General features: G+C 40.1%; 1 protein-coding gene across 1 annotated transcript in view; it reads right to left on the reverse strand.

The window, feature by feature from the left end:
• The window catches only part of LOC111320817 (uncharacterized), a 32,060-nt gene that overhangs the window by 7,633 nt on the left and 2,369 nt on the right, over window positions 1-22,058 (reverse strand). Inside the window, exons 7-59 of the mRNA XM_088741519.1 lie at window positions 21,955-22,008; window positions 21,683-21,736; window positions 21,459-21,512; window positions 20,683-20,736; window positions 20,471-20,524; window positions 20,206-20,250; window positions 19,536-19,589; window positions 19,101-19,145; window positions 18,545-18,742; window positions 17,764-17,817; window positions 17,271-17,315; window positions 16,817-16,870; window positions 16,426-16,479; window positions 15,816-15,869; window positions 15,631-15,684; window positions 14,992-15,045; window positions 14,825-14,869; window positions 14,170-14,223; window positions 13,862-13,906; window positions 13,501-13,554; window positions 13,372-13,425; window positions 13,234-13,287; window positions 13,065-13,118; window positions 12,571-12,624; window positions 12,259-12,303; window positions 11,986-12,030; window positions 11,853-11,906; window positions 11,534-11,587; window positions 10,971-11,024; window positions 10,511-10,564; window positions 10,355-10,408; window positions 10,017-10,070; window positions 9,775-9,828; window positions 8,596-8,649; window positions 8,074-8,127; window positions 7,825-7,878; window positions 7,669-7,722; window positions 7,226-7,279; window positions 6,666-6,719; window positions 6,523-6,576; window positions 6,018-6,071; window positions 5,671-5,724; window positions 5,347-5,400; window positions 4,792-4,845; window positions 3,863-3,916; window positions 3,678-3,785; window positions 3,458-3,511; window positions 3,187-3,240; window positions 2,643-2,696; window positions 2,195-2,248; window positions 1,589-1,642; window positions 1,111-1,146; window positions 673-690 (exon numbers count right to left, since the gene is read on the reverse strand). Of these exons, the coding sequence (XP_088597645.1) occupies window positions 673-690; window positions 1,111-1,146; window positions 1,589-1,642; window positions 2,195-2,248; window positions 2,643-2,696; window positions 3,187-3,240; window positions 3,458-3,511; window positions 3,678-3,785; window positions 3,863-3,916; window positions 4,792-4,845; window positions 5,347-5,400; window positions 5,671-5,724; window positions 6,018-6,071; window positions 6,523-6,576; window positions 6,666-6,719; window positions 7,226-7,279; window positions 7,669-7,722; window positions 7,825-7,878; window positions 8,074-8,127; window positions 8,596-8,649; window positions 9,775-9,828; window positions 10,017-10,070; window positions 10,355-10,408; window positions 10,511-10,564; window positions 10,971-11,024; window positions 11,534-11,587; window positions 11,853-11,906; window positions 11,986-12,030; window positions 12,259-12,303; window positions 12,571-12,624; window positions 13,065-13,118; window positions 13,234-13,287; window positions 13,372-13,425; window positions 13,501-13,554; window positions 13,862-13,906; window positions 14,170-14,223; window positions 14,825-14,869; window positions 14,992-15,045; window positions 15,631-15,684; window positions 15,816-15,869; window positions 16,426-16,479; window positions 16,817-16,870; window positions 17,271-17,315; window positions 17,764-17,817; window positions 18,545-18,742; window positions 19,101-19,145; window positions 19,536-19,589; window positions 20,206-20,250; window positions 20,471-20,524; window positions 20,683-20,736; window positions 21,459-21,512; window positions 21,683-21,736; window positions 21,955-22,008 (2,943 nt within the window). The remainder of the gene's footprint in view (window positions 1-672; window positions 691-1,110; window positions 1,147-1,588; window positions 1,643-2,194; window positions 2,249-2,642; window positions 2,697-3,186; window positions 3,241-3,457; window positions 3,512-3,677; window positions 3,786-3,862; window positions 3,917-4,791; window positions 4,846-5,346; window positions 5,401-5,670; window positions 5,725-6,017; window positions 6,072-6,522; window positions 6,577-6,665; window positions 6,720-7,225; window positions 7,280-7,668; window positions 7,723-7,824; window positions 7,879-8,073; window positions 8,128-8,595; window positions 8,650-9,774; window positions 9,829-10,016; window positions 10,071-10,354; window positions 10,409-10,510; window positions 10,565-10,970; window positions 11,025-11,533; window positions 11,588-11,852; window positions 11,907-11,985; window positions 12,031-12,258; window positions 12,304-12,570; window positions 12,625-13,064; window positions 13,119-13,233; window positions 13,288-13,371; window positions 13,426-13,500; window positions 13,555-13,861; window positions 13,907-14,169; window positions 14,224-14,824; window positions 14,870-14,991; window positions 15,046-15,630; window positions 15,685-15,815; window positions 15,870-16,425; window positions 16,480-16,816; window positions 16,871-17,270; window positions 17,316-17,763; window positions 17,818-18,544; window positions 18,743-19,100; window positions 19,146-19,535; window positions 19,590-20,205; window positions 20,251-20,470; window positions 20,525-20,682; window positions 20,737-21,458; window positions 21,513-21,682; window positions 21,737-21,954; window positions 22,009-22,058) is intronic.

Consider the following 22,058-nt stretch of genomic DNA (forward strand, 5'->3'; position numbering starts at 1 on the left):
TAATCAACTAGGTTGACAAACCATTTTTTCTACATAGTTCATAGACAGATCAAAATAGGATCTGATGCGATATGGTGCAGGTTCGCGCAAGGAAAGAGTGAGGCCAACTGCCTAATTCGCAAGTTTTCATCTAAAGTATTTTAAAAATTCAATTTTGTAATGGCGGCACCCGCGTGAAGAGTAAAGGGTCTTACGCCGACGATCTCTTAGATCTAATTCGTCATTATTTTTTGAGCGTCCCAAAGGGCGCATGTTATCTACATTAGGAGCCCGCTCATTTTATTCTGCTCTCCCTATACTATGGAATAGCCTTCCAGTAAATATCCGATAAATAACATCATTAAGTATTTTTAGGAAAAAACTTAAGACACATCTTTTTACCTTAGCTTACGACAAGTAATTCTCAGCAACGACATATTACCAAGGGGTGGGGGTATCAATTGTGCATTTTACATTAAGTTTTAGAGATATATCTTATATTCATGTAAAGCGCTTTTGATCATTTTTATGTTAAAGAGCGCTATATTAAGTTAATAATATTATTATTATTTCTCTTAGAAGTCACGTGATCAGAGGACAAATTAAAAATATTGGCCAACAAAGAGTCACAGGTAAGAGAGTAGGTACTGCATACATTAGATTGGTGATATAACGCGCGTGCGTGAAACTTACCACACTTCCTCTGGGGCCCTAAGCAAATCAAGTACAATACAAGAACAAAAAATCAATAAAGAATTCGATTTATAAGTGATTAATCGCGCACTATAAAACCGCCGCCACGCATGTCACCTACAAGAGTTTGTCACTAAGAGAACCAACACGATGCTAACCACTCTAAAACGTGTAGGATACCAGATCAGATTGAGATTGGAGGCAAAAGCATATTTTTGGGAAACTGTACTACAGTGAGAGCACAATGTTTCGGATACCATGGCCAATGCGAAAAGTTCGTATAGAACTAGAAAGGCGAAAACCCTCGTTTGTACGGTAAGGAATTTTGTTTGCTATTCCTGGAAGGTTAGCTTAAAATTGATTCTACGAACATTTGTTTCACAACCTAGAAAGGGACAATTGCAAAAGATAGTTAAAATGTAAAACGATGGTACTCACGGGAGTTCCATGTTCTCCTTGAGGTCCGCTAAACCCCTAACAATAATAAAAGTGGGCTTTTATTGACAATTACTGGAGAAAAATTACGTAAATTTCCACTTACAAGCCACCTTTATTATGAGCTTTGCAGCGCAAAGTTGAGCAGTAAGTACACGCTTGCAGTTCGCATTGATTATCATGACCACATTAATATATGAGCTTAAGAATGTCATAAATGCCTTATTGGCGCAATGGTTGCTGGAGATCTTAGCCATCCAGGACGGGCGAATTAAAATGGCGGGGCGAGTGAGATGAATTACGAGTGGGGTCCTGAACACTCCCCTTCCTCGTTATTCCAATCCAATTTTCCCCTACCCACTCATTCGTTCGTCCCTTCCAACCGAGAACCTGAAAACAGCTTGTAGAAATGATTCTTGGTGTTAATGAGATCAAACTAAGAACTTTCGACACGGAGAAACCAACTGATGATAACACCCACCTCAGCTCCAGTAAAGCCTTGTGGTCCAGGGGGTCCCTGAGGTCCCATTACGCCCTACAGCAAATATAACTCGTTCAAGAAGTGTACTTTTCCTTTACATTTTCCACGTTTACCCGCCCCATTAGCAGAAGAAAAATCGACTCGTGGCAATATAAACAACAAGTCAATCGATTTGTGAATAATTCTGGGTAAGGTCGCTCTCATTTGTTCATGATACGTCGGATATTGTTTTAAACTCAAATGTTGCCTCGTTCGGGATTCTTTTCTACGATTGGTTCACCCAGAAAGAACGATGCATGTCATGAATGAAACTAAGAATGGGCTAGCGCAATGCATAGATCTTTGTAGCTCAGTGGTAGAGGATCGAGAATGGAACTTAAAGGGGTTCGAGTTCTGGGGGTTTTATTCTTCGTTGCAGACCCAAATTTTCTGTTTGTGCCACGCTCGAAACTAGACAATTAGCGTCTTTCCTTAACTGACTTTTCCACAGTTCTCTAAGAATAAAAAAGCGCCTTACACTTATCCATGTATCTCCATTAAAGCTTTCAGCAAATTTGGGATAGGCATGGCTACTCTTTCTTGGCGAGAAACCAGTAAGGTTCTTACCTTAGGTCCAGGTGGCCCAATACTACCATTGCGGCCTGCTTCGCCTGCTTCACCCTGATGTGTAACAAATGTCATTATGAAGATGTGATTATAACTATCATAAAAGAATTAAAGTAAACATTAGATTTCAGCTACGATTAATTTGATTGATCCAAACCTTAATCTCCAACTAGAAGATAACCACAAAATTTGAAAATGCCGTTTCACACATTCAACACTCAACACGGACGTTCCATCATTAACTGTGGTCATGTATGTCTATAGAGAAGATCTGCACTTTATATACATATAACGTTGTTACTCAAGTTGAAGGTGCTGACAAGGAGAATTTCTTAAACAATCCAGAGCTTCTTGAGCATGTGAAAATTACCTCAATTCTCGTGACCTTAAATACGCGATTCAGGGGTGATATAGTAAATGTTCAAATAGTAAATGATTCTTTTCTTACTTCGTTTCCAGGCAGACCAGGCATTCCTGGGGACCCTAGTAAACCTGGATCACCCTGAAATTAAATGATAAATCAAACTTTGCTTTTGCTTGTTTAATTTAAGTTAAATTGTCGAAAGGGGATAAATGAAACACAACAAAATACGAAAGTAAAATCATTTGCGCATCAGAAAAGGTGCAAATTGTACTACGTCTTTTCTGTTTGAAAAATACCGCGACATAGATTAAAAAAAAAGAAAGTTGTTTTGTGAATAATTTCAAAATGCCTCCGTTTTCAATTTTTATGGGATAAACGACGGCTTGTCTAATCTAATAATTTAACCTCAAAAACATTTTTAACTAACTCCTAGACAGCTACCCAAACACTGGATTTCAACGAGATGAAACAAAAGTGACAGGCCATTATATAAGCCATGCATGTGTTACATTATATAAAGCATTAAAATTGCGAAAAGGACCTTTCACAGAAGGAAAAAGAGAACAGTGATCGGTTAAGCAATTTAACAACAAAAAAAGGGAAGTGCAGGTAAGTGATAAGTTATTACCGTATCTCCCTCTAATCCAGTGTCACCCTCGTCACCAGCCCCTCCTTGTATGCCCTAAAGAATAGAAAGGGTATATGAGATGTCTGAATTCCTATCAGTGTTATAATAGAATGGTAATGCTAATTATATCTTATATTTTCTGTTTATTGCTCCCCACACGATAGATTACGTGGAAACTGAAGAGGAAAATAGACAAACGACAACAACAACAGCAACAAAGGGAATAACATCAATTGAAAAATGCATCAAGTGTAAAATAAAAAATCTCAACCTCCGCTCCAGGCAGTCCTATCGGTCCCAGGCTTCCAGCCACGCCAAGATCTCCCTTCAAATAAAAAAGTTAAAAATACAGCAAATCAAATTTTAAAAAAGAGGCCTTTTACAACAACAGAGATTTAATTTCCCAGTAAGTCGTAATTATTCCATCTGCATACTGGATACACACTTCACAGGGTATGTTTTGGTTGATACTCCCCGTACGCGTTACTCACCGGTTCTCCCTGAATTCCTCTTTCCCCCTTCTCTCCCAACTCTCCCATTGAACCTATCATCCCTTGCCGCCCAGGCATTCCCGCTCTTCCTTGTTCCCCTTCGCCTCCCTGGAAAACAGGAAACAAAAGATGATCAAACGAAAACGCACCTGAAGCCTTGGGTTAGTTTGGTTGGAGTTACTCACTTTTTCGCCCGGCTCTCCATCTTGTCCCGGTTTACCGCCTTGTCCAGGAATCCCCTAGGAGATGAATAAAAGGCCTCTAATCCTGATAATTTTTGCCACGTTACATAAAGATAAAAGATTTGGTTGAACGCCAACCAAGCATGCCACTGTAAAGTAAACGAGATATCTAGGTAATGCGTTAGTGCAGCGCGCAGGAAATCCCACAGCCAGCTAGCGCTCTCTAACTTATCACAAACCTTTTAATGGTAAGACAAAGCCTTTTTGCGAGAACAACGACGGTAGCGGCGAAATGAAATGATAGAAATGGAAAGGGAAGTTGATAACACAAGACAATAGGGTGATTTCCAAAACCGCATGAATTCGGTTGAACGGCGAGTTTGCAGAACTCTTGAATTCTTAACAGAAATGTGTTACCCAAGGATTGTTTTCGCATATCACCGAAAATCAAGAGTCCTCGTAGCTGGGATCGTAATGCTGCTTTTGGTTTTGCTTTACTTCGCTCTGCGATTGGTCCAGAAAAAAACACACCACTTCCACAACCAGTCAAATGCAAAACTAAAACCAATCCAAACTGAGTAACACGTGTTATGGCACACTTCAAACAGGTTGCTTGAAGAGTTCTCATTGGTTAATGATGATGTGAGCCTTTGTTCTGATTGGTAGTTGTAGAAAATTTCCTTTTGGTTTGTCAAAACTCAATCGGAAAACTGCTCTTTTCTAATGATAAGGCAATAGCCCATTTCCGAATTAACCTTGGCCTCATTTTCAAAACGGGTCCTGGCGCTCATCCTTTCATATGATAATAAGTTTTCATTCACATGCAAATTAAACTCATTTTCACAAGAATGGTTGAGCACCAGGCCTCGTTTTGAAAAAGAGGTTAAGGGTAATTCGGAAATAGGCTATTGTTTACTTGTTTGATTACTTACAGGTTGTCCATCGATCCCCGGGGATCCTTCGTCCCCGGTTGGCCCAGGATATCCCTGCAAGTTAGACAAGAAAAATACCTCCCTGTTTATGAAACCACCAAAACAAAGAGAGCTCCTGATTACACTCCGAATTTAATCACTTTCACCAGAGTATGGTGAGGGTCACACAACAGAGCGAGGCTCTAAATTAAGTGCGCCCAATATCCCACCCATCCCACCCCAGGGGAGGACATCCATCATACAGTAATCTCGTGTGTGGGAAATTAACGTCTCCTACCCCAACCCTGCAGGAGACAGGACCTACATTTATTCGTCCCTATCCGAGAAGACTAGAATATCTAACCATTTCTTGATGTTATAGAAAGGTAGGAAATTCTTCTCAATTATTTTAAGACCCTGAGTGTTGGTCCGGCCGGGGCTCGAACCCTCGACCTCCCGCACAACAGTCCAGCGCTCTATCCATTGAGCTAACTGGGAGGCGGAATTACGAGTAATTGGCTCTTCATCTTTGTTTTCATTCATTAAAGGAGAAGGAAGTTAGCAAGGTTTACTTACCTCAAATCCAGGCTCACCAAGCGCCCCGGGTATGCCATCGAACCCACGATCTCCCTGGAAAAAGAGATTCGCCAATTTCAATTCAAGTCCAGAGGAAAACTGTTCTTAGCGTCTTCCCGAGTCCTTCTTGATATAGATTTGACAGAATCGGGTCACATTTTCCGGTTAAGGATCGACAATTTTTTTCAGGCAGACTTTTCGGCCTTTCTTTTCCTGTTAACTTCAAATTGTTTTCCGTAGACTTTTTATAGAGAGGGTATCGGTTGCCACGAACAGGTAACATACTAACTATATTGTAGGTAACCATAAATGTTTTTAACTCACCACTTCTCCGTCTGCTCCTGGCGATCCGGGACGTCCCGAGAAACCGGGAATTCCCTAAAAGGCGTTTTAAAAACAGGTACTTAACGCACGGTGAGAAAGTATGACAAGTTACGGTATAAACTGAGAACTAGCTGGAAAACATACGTTGCTAATGTATAAAAGACCTAACCATGCAATTCTTACATAATTAAAAAAAAAAAAATAGTTCACGAGATCATGGTGGTTTCATGGTGTAAATGCTACTATTCCGAGTGAAGCTAACACTTCAGCATGCGTGGTACCGGTCATATGAAAAAAATATCATATTTATTCAATACATATTTCCGTTATATATTCAATCGAATTACCTCTCTTCCCTGGTTTCCTTTTGGGCCAGGTTTTCCGGGTGGTCCAGTTTGTCCCTACCGATAAAACATAATAGTAACCGATGACTTCGCTAAATAAGGGATAAAAACTAACATTCTACTCAGCATTATATGTTAAGCACATTGTTAAAAAGCCGACTCGGATGAATAAGTTAAAAGTGTGCTATTCTCAGTCATTAGAGGCAGGATCTGAATGCCGATTTGAAATTCTTCAGGTTGCGGGAAATAAGGTGGGGAGGGGCTTGTGCTTTGACGGATTCTCCCTGGGATTGACTTTTCATAGATCATGTTTCAAACATGCAGCATTTCTTTTTTTCTTTGTATTTGGTTGATGCTTCTTTTTTTATTCCAGGTAAAGTAGAAAGCTAGTCGTGGTGAAAGAATTGGAAGCCGCCGCGTTGAACAGTTCTCAATTGCAAAAGTGCTCTGACTTATTATGATTCTGCCCCTCGTAATTATGGTGATGGTGTATCAGGCGAACAATTACCATTTGTCCTTGTTTGCCTGATAAGCCATTCTCGCCATCTGCTCCAAAGTTACCCTGACAAGATTAAAAACAGATAGGAAACATGTTAATTTTGCAAACATTCCTGTTCACTCTCGCAGAAAACTCATCCAAGCATTATTTACCTGTAGCCCTGGAGGTCCAGGTTTTCCCGCTCGCCCAGGAGGTCCTTGGGCGCCCTGGAGTAAACAACAAATTGATTTAAAACAAATAAATGGACAGCCATGGAATGCGTCCAAGTCAAAGTTCACTCATTTTAACACCCGGCCCGTTGTTCGCGTAGATTCTGTATCTCTGGTCAGCTGTTTAGTGGCGGATAGATTCCAGCCCTTCCCTTCTGGGCGATTATCTCCGGCCTACCGTTTGGCACAATTGCAATATTCTCCCGTTTCTATAAGCTTTCCTCTGGTAAAGGACTTTTTTGTTTTCCCTGCTTCACTAGCCTTTTGTTGTATTTCGGTCTTTTTTTTTTTCCTTATGACATCGTGACTTCGTAAGGGGTGGGCGCTCGCTCATAGTCTTGAAATCCAGGAAGTTCTTTCCAAGATTTTTTCGGTTTTTTTTGGTAGGGGAAAATTTCCCTTGATCTTACTCGTGGCTCTCACCCCTGACGTTTGAAGTCGCGGCTTCACAGCGCTGAAAATCGGTCCCCCTTATTTTAATTTTGTAAGTTTTCTTCACAAACCTTCGGGCCAGGTATCCCTGGTCTTCCATCTTTTCCTGGTCTACCTGCAGGACCCTGGAAAATAGTTTATGTTTTCTATTTATTTTACCCGCAACAACTGAAAAATGCAATGTATATTCTTTGGAATCTTCAGAGGAAACGGAAGGAAACTTGTAAAGAGCTAACAAGGACAGTAAACGAATATAATTAACGATCAGCTGAGTTAGTTTTACGCTTTCACCCAAATCGAGACCAAAAAGGAATTTTTCCTCACCACATCAAAATATTTTAAAGCATTAAGACGAGGATAACAAAGAAAAATATCAAACCGGGGATAACGTTTGATTTAACATCAAATTTTCGTAGATAAAATCTTAACAAAGAAAAAACAAACAGAGAAATATACCCTGCTAAGTTAAGTTGAAAAAAAAAAAAAAAAAAAAAAAAAAAAACCACAGCCACACCTCTATGCCCTGAGGACCTGGGCGGCCTGAATTTCCCGGTCTACCTCTTGCACCCTAGATAAGGAGAATAGAGAGCTCTGTTACAATAGACCACTTGGCATTCATGTAATTCATTAGAATGATTTAGCCAACGAGTTGGTACAAAGTGGTACTTACTACAGCTCCAGGACGTCCTTGATCACCAGTTTCCCCTTCAGGCCCTATGGAACCCTGCAATTTTAGACAAAACTGGAATCTTAAGAACGATTACGTCTTTTAATACTGATAGAACAGTTAGTATAGGTGTTGTGCTTGTCTTTAATCCAATTAAATAATTCTGATTTTACGAAATTTTTCTAAATTTTGTTATGGGATTTTTACTTCTAAGTGAGCGCATACAATAGCAAGTCACTGATACACTCTTACCAATTCTCCAGTTGTTCCTTTGGTTCCCAGGTCTCCACTTTCGCCTTTCTTTCCCTTGATAAAAAAAAATCATGGATAGAATTGATGTCAAGTGATTCAAATTATTATTAGAGACAAGCCGAATCAATTTACAGTGGTATCCGTTACTGATAAGTTGGTTCGAGATCTATGTAATGCTAATGAACATTGTGCTCAGTCATTTTCCTAATTGTTATCAATGAACAACAGAACGTTTTCACTCATGTGTTAGGCAGCTATGCAAATCTCTAGAACAAAATAAACGTTTAACAAAGAAAAGGGTTGAAACCATGACTAACTCAGTATACCAACAAGTCCACCATTTTGTTGGTTTCCTGGTCAATATGGCTTCCGTGACGTCATGTAAAAAAATTTAAGAAAGAAATGTGTCATTGTTCCCCACCAGTCAACTGACAAGCTATGTGACCAGTGTTGACAAAGGCTTCATATTTGGCCCACATGGAATGCGATCCTAGACAAGGGGAATTCTCAAATGGTACTTACCTTATCTCCAAGCTCTCCTTTTTGTCCCACAGGGCCTGGTGATCCCAAGGGACCCTGAGGAGAAAAATTCATGAACGTTTGAGTCATTTCAGTGCATGACACGTTTCTCAAGGGATCTTTACAATCTTTACAAACGAAAAGAACCAAAATGATCAAAAAAGTCAGTCTAGGACTGCATGTGGCAACTGATAAAGCGCAGTTTTGATACTAGAGGTTGCGTTTTGTAATGAAGCTGGAAGGTAGTGTTGTAGACAGACAACCTTTATTTTCGCACGATAGTAATAAAAGCTATGCAGGTTATGGGCTCGATTTTTATTAACATGAAAAACAAAAAAACCTTCTGTATCCTAAATGTTTATGAGCACCCTGTTTCCACAAAAAGAAGAAGATTCAAGAATATGGTGGCTAATTGATATTCAACGAATAATCAAATTATATATATCTTATTAACCAAGAGCGAGGGCCGCACTGGGAGAATATCGGCCCGAGGTCTTGACAGTACGGACCGAGCGCAGCGAGGTCACTAGAAAAAAGACCGAGGGCCGATATTCTTCCAGTACGGTCCCGAGCAAGCTTGGTTAATAAGAGATTTATTGTACGACTGAAGTTCAAAGGGACACAAGTGCGGTATATTCGGGACCATTCGGGACAGTGCCCGCTCCAATACTGAGAGAATATTGACCGGCAATAGAGCATTTTGATTGGTTGATTTTAGTTATTGGCCCTCTGACTACCCGAGTCGTGTAATAAAATGAGTTATCATATCATAATAATAAATCGGCCTTTAGTGCCCAAGGTAAAAAATCAGTCATTAATGTCCAAAATAAGAAAAAATTCGACTACCGCATTATATCATTCGAAAAAAGAAATAACGTTTTGCAGGAAGGAAAATCATATACGATGATGCTTTGAGAAGCAAAAAGCAAGAAATTTTGAGATATATTAGGAAATTTAATCGACAGATCCCAAACCTACCCAGAATTATTTTAAAAATTTGAAGCATAAAGTTCGCTTTTAAGAGGTCAAGAACCGATTGATTCTTTTAAGAAGAGTATAGATAAGTTCTGTTGCCATTCAGAATGAGCCCAACTCCACGTGAAAGGGCATGAATAGAAAATAAAGGAAAACAATCAGAGAAGCAAAGATAAATGATGCAATATAACCAAAAAATTAACCTACAGGTCTTCCCATTAATCCCGGAATTCCTGGCGTTCCTGGTGCACCCTTCAAGCCCTGAGATAAAGTAAAAAACAGAAATTAAAACTTTATAGTTTTCTTGGTTTCACTGTGAGTTTCTAGCGGCTCATCAATCTCGTAAAATGCCAAAACGTTCCGATTGACGACAAAAGGAAAGAGCAGGGCTCCAATATCGACTTTTTTTTTTCAAGTCGCCATTTAGCTTAGATTGCAAATCATGTTACCTCTAAACCTCTCTTTCCATGTCGACCTGGTATTCCGTGTATACCATCTTTCCCCTGGTAATAACAAAAGAATCTTGGTTACGTTTGCTGATACTGCGATTATGTCAAAAATGGTCGTTAGACGGCGTCGAGTAAGGTGATCCTCGACTTCGTGTCCGCTCATAAATACGCAAACTTGGAACTTGGCCATTATCATGATCAACCCATCTTGACTCCATGTTTCGTCAATAGCTCTGTTCTTCTATCAAGGTGTATTGAATAACTTCATCGTATAAAGATCAAAAGCAACATATGACTGCCAGCAATTGAATTTGTTAACTGACATGACATTCACTCACTTTTGGTCCTCGTGGACCCTGCAATCCACTTGATCCTGGTCTTCCGTCCTCTCCCTGAAAAATTAAAACGGTTGAACTAAACAGCATACATGTTTAGATACAAAAGAAAACATCTATATCATAAGTGAAATTCTCTGAGAAAGCCGAGTAGCTTACCGGGGCACCAGATTTGCCATCATTACCAGACAAGCCCGGACTTCCTACAATCCCCTGTAACAAAATGAAGAAATGGGGGTTGAGAAGTCGCCTTTGTCCTTTTATTTGAGGAAATTTCTTAATTGACACATACATAAGGACGTTAAAAGTAATTTGTGACATAAAACCGACTCTAATAGTGTTAAATTTGCGCGAGCAAAATACAAAAAACATATCAACTGATAAATTACCTTTTCATATTGCTGCTTTTTTTTAGTTCTATTATATCAATCTCAACCTTAATTCCCTCTCACAGTATAAGTGCTGAATTGAACATTGCCTTCATGAGAGTAAAGAAAATGGTCTCAAGTAAATACGGTCTTGATTTTCTGAGCAAATTCCTCTTGTTTGTAGCACACCGAAAATGTAGAGAGAGAGACCAGTGCTACTGCTGGGGTGTAAAGAAATCATCTTTTCATACCTTCCCTCCCGGCAATCCTCTTTTTCCAGGTAACCCACGTAACCCAGGCCAACCCTACAAAGAAAAATAAAGTACTGGTACCTACCAGTTCCTTCTGCTGACAAAACTTTTTTTTAACGTGCATTATGCTATCGATACGCGATACGACTGAGGGAATGTCACCCGCACTTGCATTCACACTTTCGCGCCAAACTTGTGTGTCCTTCACACTCACCCTGCACTTGCCCTCGCGCGCGCTCGTATGATAAACAATAGAACACATTTTATCGGGTTCTATAATGTGATAAAGCATCCACTTGTAGACTGAATTGACCAAACAGACGTTACATACTATGTTCATTATGTTATAATGAGGAATGGATGAATGAAAATCATGATGGAAAATATATAATAATGAATGAAAATAAAACACTGGTTCAACACCCTACAATTTTTTTCCTTAGGACAGGAAATGCAAGGTAATATAACTAATCATTGCGCCGCATATTTCGCTAATCTCATGTAAGTTCCGTTTCTGCGCGCGACTAAGCGTGAAAAATGTGAAAAACCTAACATCTACTTACAGGCGAGCCTGAATTTCCATTTGGACCTCGAGGTCCACGTGGCCCTGCCCCACCCTTAAAAGTAGAAACAAAAAACAAATTAATGAAAAAGAAACAAAGATAAATATATGAGAATATGGTGTTTCTCCATTAGCTGTAAATATTTTCAGGTTGAAAGGACTATGAGAGAACAAATTAACTCAAGGATAGAAAACGAGGTTTTAGTAACTTTAGCAATGAATGTTGCCTTGGCCTCCCATGTGTTTGTTCCCAGTTTTAATACATTCACGTAGAAACGGATAAGGCTATACATTCTAATGACAGCAAATATTAGCTTTACCTGAGCTCCATCTTCGCCGTTATTTCCCGCTTGGCCATCTTTTCCAGGAGGGCCCTAAACGAAAAATACATAAAAAAATGTAGTAAATGAGAAATAATAAAATATTACCTCATAATTCACTTCCAGGACTTACCTGGGGTCCAGGCAGCCCTGGTTCGCCAACTGGACCGCGGTCACCCTGCGGAAAAATGAAATAATGTCCCTGGTGTGTTAACGAAATACGCCGTGGCGTGTCAGCTACGTATGTGTCGAGCAAGTACGGCTTTTAAGTTTTTTGGGGGAGACCAATGTTTAATACACCAAATTTTCTGGCCAATACTAAGCTTATTATAAGAGTCGTTCCATTATTCATCAACGCAAAAGATATCTTGAAGGAACCAAATGTCGAGGCTGAGTTACGACTTACAAGTTGACCAGTTTTACCGTCCTTTCCACGTTCTCCTGTTCGTCCCTGGAGAAAACAAAAAAAGAGCTTACACAAAGATCGGGCTGTGTGCTGCAATACCTCTAGACTACTCCCTTCTGAGAGGGTCGCTCAGGGTTAAGGCTGGTAACCGAAGCTTATTAATAAGGAAACAAAGTTTTTTAAGCTCGAAAAGTGGGCATACATTTGATCATTTCAGCTGCTACAGCCTTATTCAAGGCGAGTGTTGTAAAACGATTTCTTCCCTATACTTTTTATTTCAAACCATTCAATCTTTCAACCAGTTTTTCTCACCCGGAGACCAGCACGTCCAGTGTAGCCCGTAGGGCCAGGAACTCCAGGTACTCCCTATAGACATGCAGAAAAGAACGTTTTAGACTCGGTGAGGATGGTACCGCTGCAGTGGTACCTAAATTGGATCAGGTCCTAAAATAATATCTTTGATACGACATCTACAAATGGTGCTAGTCAATTTCGTCCTCTTGGGGGAGAACGGCATGCCGCAGGCCTATCACCCTCATCTTCAGTTTTAGATGAAAGACGTGCTTTTAAAAGACCCTAAGCACTATTCGGACAAAGTGGAACACGAGGCTGTCGCTGTTGTGCCCTGACCATCACTCTCATGCTGACAACGTTGAGGTCAGAGATGCGAGGATAAATCAGAATACTATAGTGAAACTCTAAAATCTGGCGAACGAAAGCAATTACTCTTTCGGGTAAGAGTGACCCTATGAAGGTGTTTGGGCAGTACTGGGTGACGTCACAACAGATACTCTTTACAAACTTACCACAGGTCCTTGTTTACCTCGGAGACCACTCATGCCTCGTTCACCACGACGCCCCTAGGGAAGAAGAGGATAGTGCCAAGCCATTAGAAATAATTTTTCCTGTTTTCAAGACTGATTCTATATTTTCTTTAATTTTTTTAAATTTCTATTCACATCGCTATGAACTTACAGCCCTTCCTGTTGTTCCAGGTGTCCCAGTCGAACCTTTAGCACCATTATCACCCTAAAAATAGCGAAATAACAAAAAATGAACAGTGTATGTCAGAAGAAAGGTTCCTTAACTTAAATTTTAGAGGGACAACTTCACCTTTGTTCCTCTCGGTCCCGTACGGCCTGATGGTCCATCTTTGCCTTGCTGGCCCTGAATAAAAATAAAGAACGCTCACCAATGTTTTAACCATAGTCCATGGAAGATGCATGTAACAAAGCCAAATACCATTGTTCCCTTTGCTCCTCGAAGGCCGGGAGAACCATTCGTACCAGGCAGGCCCTAACGAATCAGAAAAGTAAAAAAAAAATTTATTTTCCAAACTAACATGAGTCTGTTTTCTCTTTCGATCGTCACCGAGAGCTAAGTGCACAGTGAATAGCATTATTATTTACCAGCACTGATGTCATCCTGTTTGTCAGGAGATATTTAGCATTTTTTATCAGATAATTTTTTTTTATATAGAGTCCCTAAACACGTATTCTGACCAGCCAGTCTGATAATTTAGACGGTATTCATATGTTTTCTAAAACTCCAGCCAAGGTACTTCTAAGCAAGGCTTTAAAAATCAAGTGACGATCTAACTTACGGGATCTCCAGTCCTTCCCGGGGTGCCATCTTCGCCTGGTAAGCCCTAAAATAAATAATAATAACAAAAATATAAAAAAACAACAACAACCTGTCAATTATGTCGATACTTAAAGTGGTGGAAGCATCGTCAGGGTTTCCCCAGACGTTTTTCGAAAACTTTTTCCATAATCAGCTGCTAATGATGTGATAGGCCGCTGAGCCAAGAAAAGGCGCTGCAAGGGAAATTCAAACACGAGAGGTCGCGGTGGCAGTAGGCAGTAGACCACCGATAACCTGTTTTTATTAAAATCCCTGTCAAATGCTCACCTTTGATCCAATGGCCCCAGGATTTCCTGCTCTTCCTCTCTGTCCACCCATCCCCTATATCAAGGTAGAGAAGACTGTTTGTTGTAATAGCAATATAGAAAAAACTGGCTTTCTTAGCCTTTTAAATGCATCAAGGTTTTGTCATGTCTCACCCCTTCTTCGCGGTCTGCATTGGCTTCCTGTTAAAGCCCGGATAGAATTTAAGATTCTGTTTATTACGTTCAAAGCAATTCACGGCCTTGCTCCTAAATATCTATGTGATTTACTAACATCTAAATCGTCCTTATATAACCTTAGATCTTCAGATAGTATTTTACTTTCTATGCCAGCTACTCGATCCAAGACGTTAGGTGATCGAGCTTTTATGGTAGCAGCGCCAAGGCTCTGGAACTCTCTTCCAAAAGAACTTCGTGCGATTACTAATGGGAACAGTTTTAAGGCGCATATTAAGACTTATCTTTTTAAAACTTTTTATCGGTGAGCAATTTTATATTCAGTTCTATTCTCAGTTTGACATATTATATTGTTCAAGTTAATTTTTGATTTAATCAAAAGTGTAATGCGCTTTTGATCATTGTATGTAAAAAGCGCACTATAAATTGATAAATTATTATTATTTATTATTATATTAAACACTAGATGGAAAACCACTAACCCTCATTCCAGGATTCCCAGGATTTCCAGCCTCTCCAGCAGATCCCTAATGTAGAAAACAAGGTTTCTTGAGCAATCCTGAATTCCAGAAAACAAGTACGATTGCGTTTAATTCAGGAATCAGCCAACATGGCTCTCGCAACACCTCTCCTCTCCTCTCCTCTTTACCTGATCTCCTTTGGTTCCAGGAGTTCCGTCTCTTCCTGCTAATCCAGGTTTGCCCTTTGAAAAGAACAAAAAAGCTTGTGAATAATATATGCGCTCGAAATTATTGTTAAATTGTCATCAGGTTTAGTTCAAAGGGAAGTCATATTTTTACAGTTGCACTGGGCACATTGAATACGCATGCAAGGTGGTAGAAAATGAGTGTTTGCATTATTTTTACCTCTATAGCCGCAAACATGATTCATTACATGGGGAAAAAAGCCAACCAACAGAAATATTATTTGCAGCCGTTCATTATTTCTTTGCTAATATTTCTTGATTTTCGCACTCATCCCACATTCTACAGTGACTCGTTTGAACCCAGGAGTAACACTTGGCCGTGTAACAATATGGCTGCTACACACTGGTTCAAATATTTGATAATGTAGCTTGATCGTTTGGCCGGGGTGAGGGTGTCCTGAAAAGGACTCTTCTCTGTAGTAGTGACTGACATTCCCACCGCCTTGGTGGAAGTCATCATCAGAGTCAATGTTTTCCAAGAAAAGTCAGTCAGAGAACCCGGACGATGAAGCCACGCGATAATCCAGATCGTCCTTTTGTAAGCCCTTGGGGATGGCTTGATTTTGTTTTAACTAGGTTTACCTTTTTCCCTGCCAGGCCAACAGCTCCGTGATAACCAACTTCACCTGGCAGTCCCTAAAGAAAACAGATACAAATATCTCCGTTCAGGGTCACGCGTGACAGTCTGAATAACGAAATATAAGCTCAGTCAATAATAGCTACGATTCAAATCCACCCTCATTTACTAAAAGTATACAGGACACTACCTCTGGGCCTATTTCACCAGGAAGGCCTCTTTCTCCTCTCCGTCCCCTGGATCCCTAAAATAACATAGAAGAGTTGATAAAGAATAAATATTTTCCACTCACTCTTTGATAACATGAAATGCTGAGTTACACACGCATTTTGATTGACGTCACCATCTACATTATTCCACGTTGCGGCGGGTCTGTTCAGTGATAGATCACAGAAGACGTCAACGGCGAGAACATCAGGGTCATTTACGACATGCGTTTCATGTGCCACGTTTTAGTTCCCACCACATTTTGAAGTCAACCGTCATCAATCTCTAGACTGACGCAGGCGACATGGAATATATTTGTTAAATCTCTCACAAGATATTAAACCGCAATATACACCGAATGCAGATATGGCGTCCAATTTGAATTGCTATTGTTCTGGACTGACTAGCCTCGTCTTCACGTGGAAACACAAAAGGATTATTACAAGTGTGAGAGGCTAGTCAGTCCAGACCAATGGCAATTCAAATTGGACGCCATATTTGCATTCGGTGTATACTTTCATTGAAACACAAAATAATTCTCGACTGGGGAAGCTCTTGCACTTTTATGTCTTCAAAGATAAAGACTTGCTCACCTTTTTTCCACGCGAGCCAATTGGACCAGGGACTCCAATCCGTCCGGTAGGACCCTAGGTTGAATAAGAAAAAGTCACCGTTTGAAAATACATCGAAATATCCAACGTCTAGTGAAAAAGTAATAAAAACCAAACGTCAAGTTCACATATCATTTCAAGATACAGCTCTCTCGTTATTCCCAAAATGCCTTTTAGATCTAAACTGTATAACGGAGAACTCTCGTCATATTGTATTTTTTTCTCTTATTTCATGAACAAATGAACTTACGTCGTAACTTGCTCCAGACCTTTTTCGCATGGACATTTTCAAAGTGGCCGGTAAGTTTTTAATGTATTCACATGACATAATAACATAGTCCCTATCCCAAAAAACATCGGTGAAGTACTTTACCCGGTTTCCTTTAGCTCCCAGTCTTCCTCTTGGTCCTGCTGTTCCAGGGGGGCCCTAAAATTGCTCTCTTGTTTGAGGTCATTTCACATAAAATTTTGATACAGCTATTACTGTAGAAGTATGTTTTTATCCACTTCTATTTTACAATTTTTTTTTCTAGCATTGTTCAGACAAATCCTCGTTGTTAGACATTTCAGATTCCTACAAGCGTTGTCATGTTGAAATCCTTCCGTTAAATTTTATCCGCTGAAGACGCAAGGTCTTTAAACATCTTCCTGGTGGGTCTATCATAAGAGCTATTCCTGAAATATCTATGTTTTACGTTTTCTATCGGGATGCTAAAATTACAATTAATAAAAGGTGAAGCTTTTAAGAATTTAAAGTACGCCGCTATAGTTCTGTACCTCGTTTGTTCCCTCACCAGTGTTTCCCAACATTTGCAATAGTTACTTACCCTCTCCCCCCTTCCTCCCTCAGCGCCTGGTTGACCATCGATTCCCTTGCCAACAGAGAAAAGAACAAATATTTTTAGGAAGTCAATAACCCATAAACACCATGTTTGTCCTTGCTGTCATTGAGCACAACATCATTTTGCGTTTCGTGGAGTTAACCAGTAAACAGGCAGTTGAAGCAACCGCACAATGAGAAGTTGTAGCGAATTGCTTGTGAATTCAATACGGAAAACAATAAAAAGGAAAAGCTTGAAGACAAAAAAAGGTAATCCTTCTAACCCTTAGAGTGACTGGCGTCTTATTTTTCCGTACATTATCACCCTCGGGAAATAAAGGAAATGATCACCAATTTGAAAAGCTCTTGATCGTCGAAAAAATTCGCCCTATCTGTGCCTCTTGATATGTTTAGAACAGTGTGCTGAATAGGAATGCTTATCGTGGGGCGAAAAGGATGAAAGACGCGATGCCTTTTTAGACTTCTTCTTGGCTACCTACCGGAGCGCCCTCCTTTCCTCGTTCTCCTATGGGGCCCATACTGCCGGCAGGACCCTGTCAATTAATCAGAAGTAATGTCTTTATAATCAAACAGAGATAGCGATTCAACATTTTTAACAAAGAAGTACGTCTTTCAATTTCACCAATATTGCAACATTGTAAGAATCACACAGAAAATACAGTGCTTAAAACAATGTTCACAACTTGCTGTCAATCATGAGTCTCTAAAAAACAGATTTGCACGCACGCCCTTTTTTTTTTAAGGAAACAGATGCAACAGCCTTCATGAATAAAGGGACGCATGATCATCAAATGAAAATGTAAATTACATGTAGATCTTGTAACAATATTGGACGGATATTGTTGATAAGAACGATGCAAGAAGAGAGTTTCAGTGAGTCCACACGTGTTTCTTAAAAATGGCCGATTAACAAAGATAACTTTACGTATGATGCACGATCCTTCCCATCATACGTATTTAATACCGCAGTTAAAAAATATATGAACTTCATATATTCATTGTAACCAAAGATAAATTTATTCCCCAAAGCGAGGTCATGACGTAAGCGTCACACGTAACGTAATACACATTGTAACAGTTCTTAGGCTGTTAATTATATAGTACCTGGTGTAAGTCATTCTGGAGAGTTGTGCGACAAGAGTGGCTTTAAAGAGTTGACAGCATTTAGCATTGATTTTGTGACAAAATAAAACCCCGAAGACAATTTAGCACGTGAAACTATCTAATGTGAAACTGTGTTACAGAATAGTTTGTCAATACCGTCACTCCTTTAGCCCCAGGTTGTCCCGTTATGCCTCGTGGACCTTGTTCACCAGAGTCTCCTTTCTGTCCAGTTGGCCCAATGGGCCCAGGTTCCCCGATAGATCCCCGTGGTCCACGTGACCCTGGTTGCCCTCGGTCGCCTTTCAGTCCAGGAGCTCCGGCACTTCCTGATTCACCAATTTCTCCGGGGGCACCCTGAAGATTTTTTTAGTGTCAGCTACAAATAGGCTCCACACGTAGCAAGTTGTACGAAGGCGAATGATTTTGTGCGAGTGAAAGAAGAGGAAAGATGGCAAAGAGACAAAATAGTAACCGACCGACTCGACTTCCTTTCTCAAAACCCTCACGGTGTGATACTAAAATTCTCCCTTATTCTCCTAAACATTCTAATTTAAATCAAGAAGTAGAATTTGGAATGATATCAGGAATTATATCACCATCGGGCTGATAAGCGTCCATTATCTCAGTACCAATTTGCTGGATACTTGGCTAATATTTCAAAGGGAGGTTTCAAGTTGATAGCTATGACCAAAACTGCAGTTTTGTTACTAACCGCTGGTCCCTCTGGTCCTGGTCTGCCCAGTATACCTTGCCGACCCTACCATGATGACAAGAAACAAAATGACATTCGTTTCAGTGAACCATTTCTTAAAAAAAAATATACCAGTTTGACAAAGATGTCCGAGACTGACAGCATTCAAAACCAATGTCTTCTCTTGTCAATGAGTGAAATTCAAATCAACCTATGATTTTATAGATGGGCACGGCTTTCCTTCCATAGTGGTTGATAAAAAAATGTTTCAGTGTGAGATTCCTTAACAACGTACTGCCTTCTAGAATATGATGATCATTATTGGCCGTCAACTATGTAAGAGTGGATTAAAGTCACCTTGCTCGCTGATTAAAAATTTAAGGCGAAGTCACGAAAACTAATTGGACAACGATGACAGTTTATAAAAAGCCACAAGACAATTCGTTTTTTACTCACAGGTGAACCACCACGTCCTGGTTCCCCAGGTGAACCCTGGAGTCCCTGTTCTCCCTAAAGGTACGAGTAATAAAAAGAACGTGCGTTATTAAGTCAAACTGTGAAGGAACTCCTAAGTTGACATGTTGATCGGTCGAAACTTAACCTCGATAAGTCACGAATGAGAGCAGTCTTTCTATAGCAAGTTACATTCTCCAACTCATTGATAATTTATCAAGTTACAAACCAATCACGATACGCCAATTTGGCCACATGTGTGCGTTTAGAAACCCCGATGAAACACTGGACAGAGGCTTTTCCACTATACTTTTATGAAATATCAAACCCTATATAGCTTGATAAAATGTCAAACCCAATGATGGTCCTCAGGGACTTGTGACACTGCTAAAATATTTGACAACAAAGGCTAATAATTACTGAAAAACAATAGCAATTACGCGTACGATGCTAATGATGCACGATTGAGAAGCAATTTCAAAAACTCGTGCTTCGTGTTTCTACGGGGTTTTCAAACACTCGAAAACAATAAAAGCACTCAGCCTACGGCCTCGTGCTTTCATCAGTTTTCTCGTGTTTTGAAACCCCGATGAAACACTCACACTCGTTTTTTAAATAATATGTCACACGCTTTTCTTTTCTAGTCAAGTTGCAAGTGTCTTCTAAAACTCACCTTCCTCCCATTGACACCATTTCGACCGGGTTTTCCATCAAACCCCTAGACAAAACATGGACACATAAAACAGTTCAGTAGAAAAGATAAAGAGAAATGTCGAGCAGTTGTCATCAGCGTCCAACTATGGGAAAAAACAGCGAACAGTTTAAAACCTGACCTTTTTTTTAGTAAATGACCCCTTAAAACAGCAACGCTTTTGAACAATGTTCATCCATTAAAAGATGAAAGTGAATGTAAGTGATTATTGTCTAGCTAAATTCACCGTTTGCCCTGTTGTGCCCAGATCTCCTCTGTCTCCCGGTTGACCTTGTTCTCCCTGGAAAGTATTCAAATCTTTAAATAAATTAAATCGTAACAATTTTTCTTCTGATAGTTACGGCTTAAGTGGTTCAAAGCTGATGAAACCCCTCATTTCAGGACATAAAAGTGCAAAAAAAAAAAAAACTTAAAATAATAAACTGTTCGGTTACTTACCCTATCGCCCTTGATTCCAGGTAGACCGTTGGGACCTGGGTTACCAACTGGTCCCTGTAATAAATCAATGTTTTATAGATTGTGTTGAATATTTGACAGACAAATAAACTTATGTTTTGCGCTGAAAACACAAGAGTGACTGACTTACTGACTAACCGACTGACTTACAAATTGAATGACTGCGGACTGGCTGACCCTGCGTCAAATGAATACCTGATTCACCGACTGGCTGGATGACTGACTGACTGACTGACTTACTCACTTGTCACTAACTGACTGTGTTCGATGCGCTAACGGTGATTAATTGAATGTCGCACCGACTAACCAACTTTCTGAATGACTAAGTAATGACTTGCTGACTGACTGACTGACTGACTGACTGACTGACTGACTGACTGAGTGGCTGGCTGGCTGGCTGGCTGGCTGGCTTGCTAACTGACTGACTTGTGACAAACTGACTTCGATTAACTGACAGTGATTGACTGAATGTCTTGCCGACCTACTGACTGACTAACTGTCTGACTGGCTGACTGACAGTCTGATTGACAAAGATATTGTCTGACTGGCCTACAGACTGCCTGACTGACTGATTGGCTCAGTGAGTCACTTTCTGACTCTCTGTCTGACTCAGTGACTGACTAGCTGACCATCCAACGGATTGTCTGCTGATTGCTGGTGAATTATCGCCCGCTTTAAACAGCAAGGTCTCACTTTAAGACTGTACTCATAATGGCCTAACTTTGCAATAATAAGTCCTTGAGTAGTTTGTCATTTACCGGTTCTCCTTGGTTACCAGCAGCACCAGGCTCACCCGTGGGACCAGGAACACCCTTCAAATGAACGTACATGAATGCTTTTTACGAAGAGGTAGTTGCACATTACCAAAGTACCTGACATTTTTACGACACTAACGCGTATGATTACAGGCTGCAGCACTTGGGATGACACGCGAGTAGATTTGTATTATCTGTAATAAATGAAGATAATCTTTTGTACTTACATCATCTCCATTTCTTCCCTGGAGACCTGGGGGTCCTGGTAAACCAGGTGCGCCCTGAAAACCATTGTAAACATATGTTATCTTTCATAGATTTGTCTGATATAAGATCTCACCCTTTCTTCTGACTAATAATCTTTCATTTGTAAAAACTCGATCTTCGAAAACTTCTCAGGGTAGGTAAAGCCTTCAATCAATATCCGTAGAAAAGGCTATCTTGCAACATTGGTATCATTGCTTGGATAACAGGAGTGAGGATTTAAAATCAACTTTACCGATTTTCCTGTTTCTCCCTCGGGTCCCATTTCTCCTTTCTTCCCTGAAGTACCCTAAATGAATAAAAATTAAGTTCACGTGTTAGAAATGGTTAATGATTCTC

This window comes from Stylophora pistillata, chromosome 12 (genome assembly GCF_964205215.1).
Source record: "Stylophora pistillata chromosome 12, jaStyPist1.2, whole genome shotgun sequence".
In the NCBI taxonomy this organism is placed as follows: Eukaryota; Metazoa; Cnidaria; class Anthozoa; order Scleractinia; family Pocilloporidae; genus Stylophora; species Stylophora pistillata.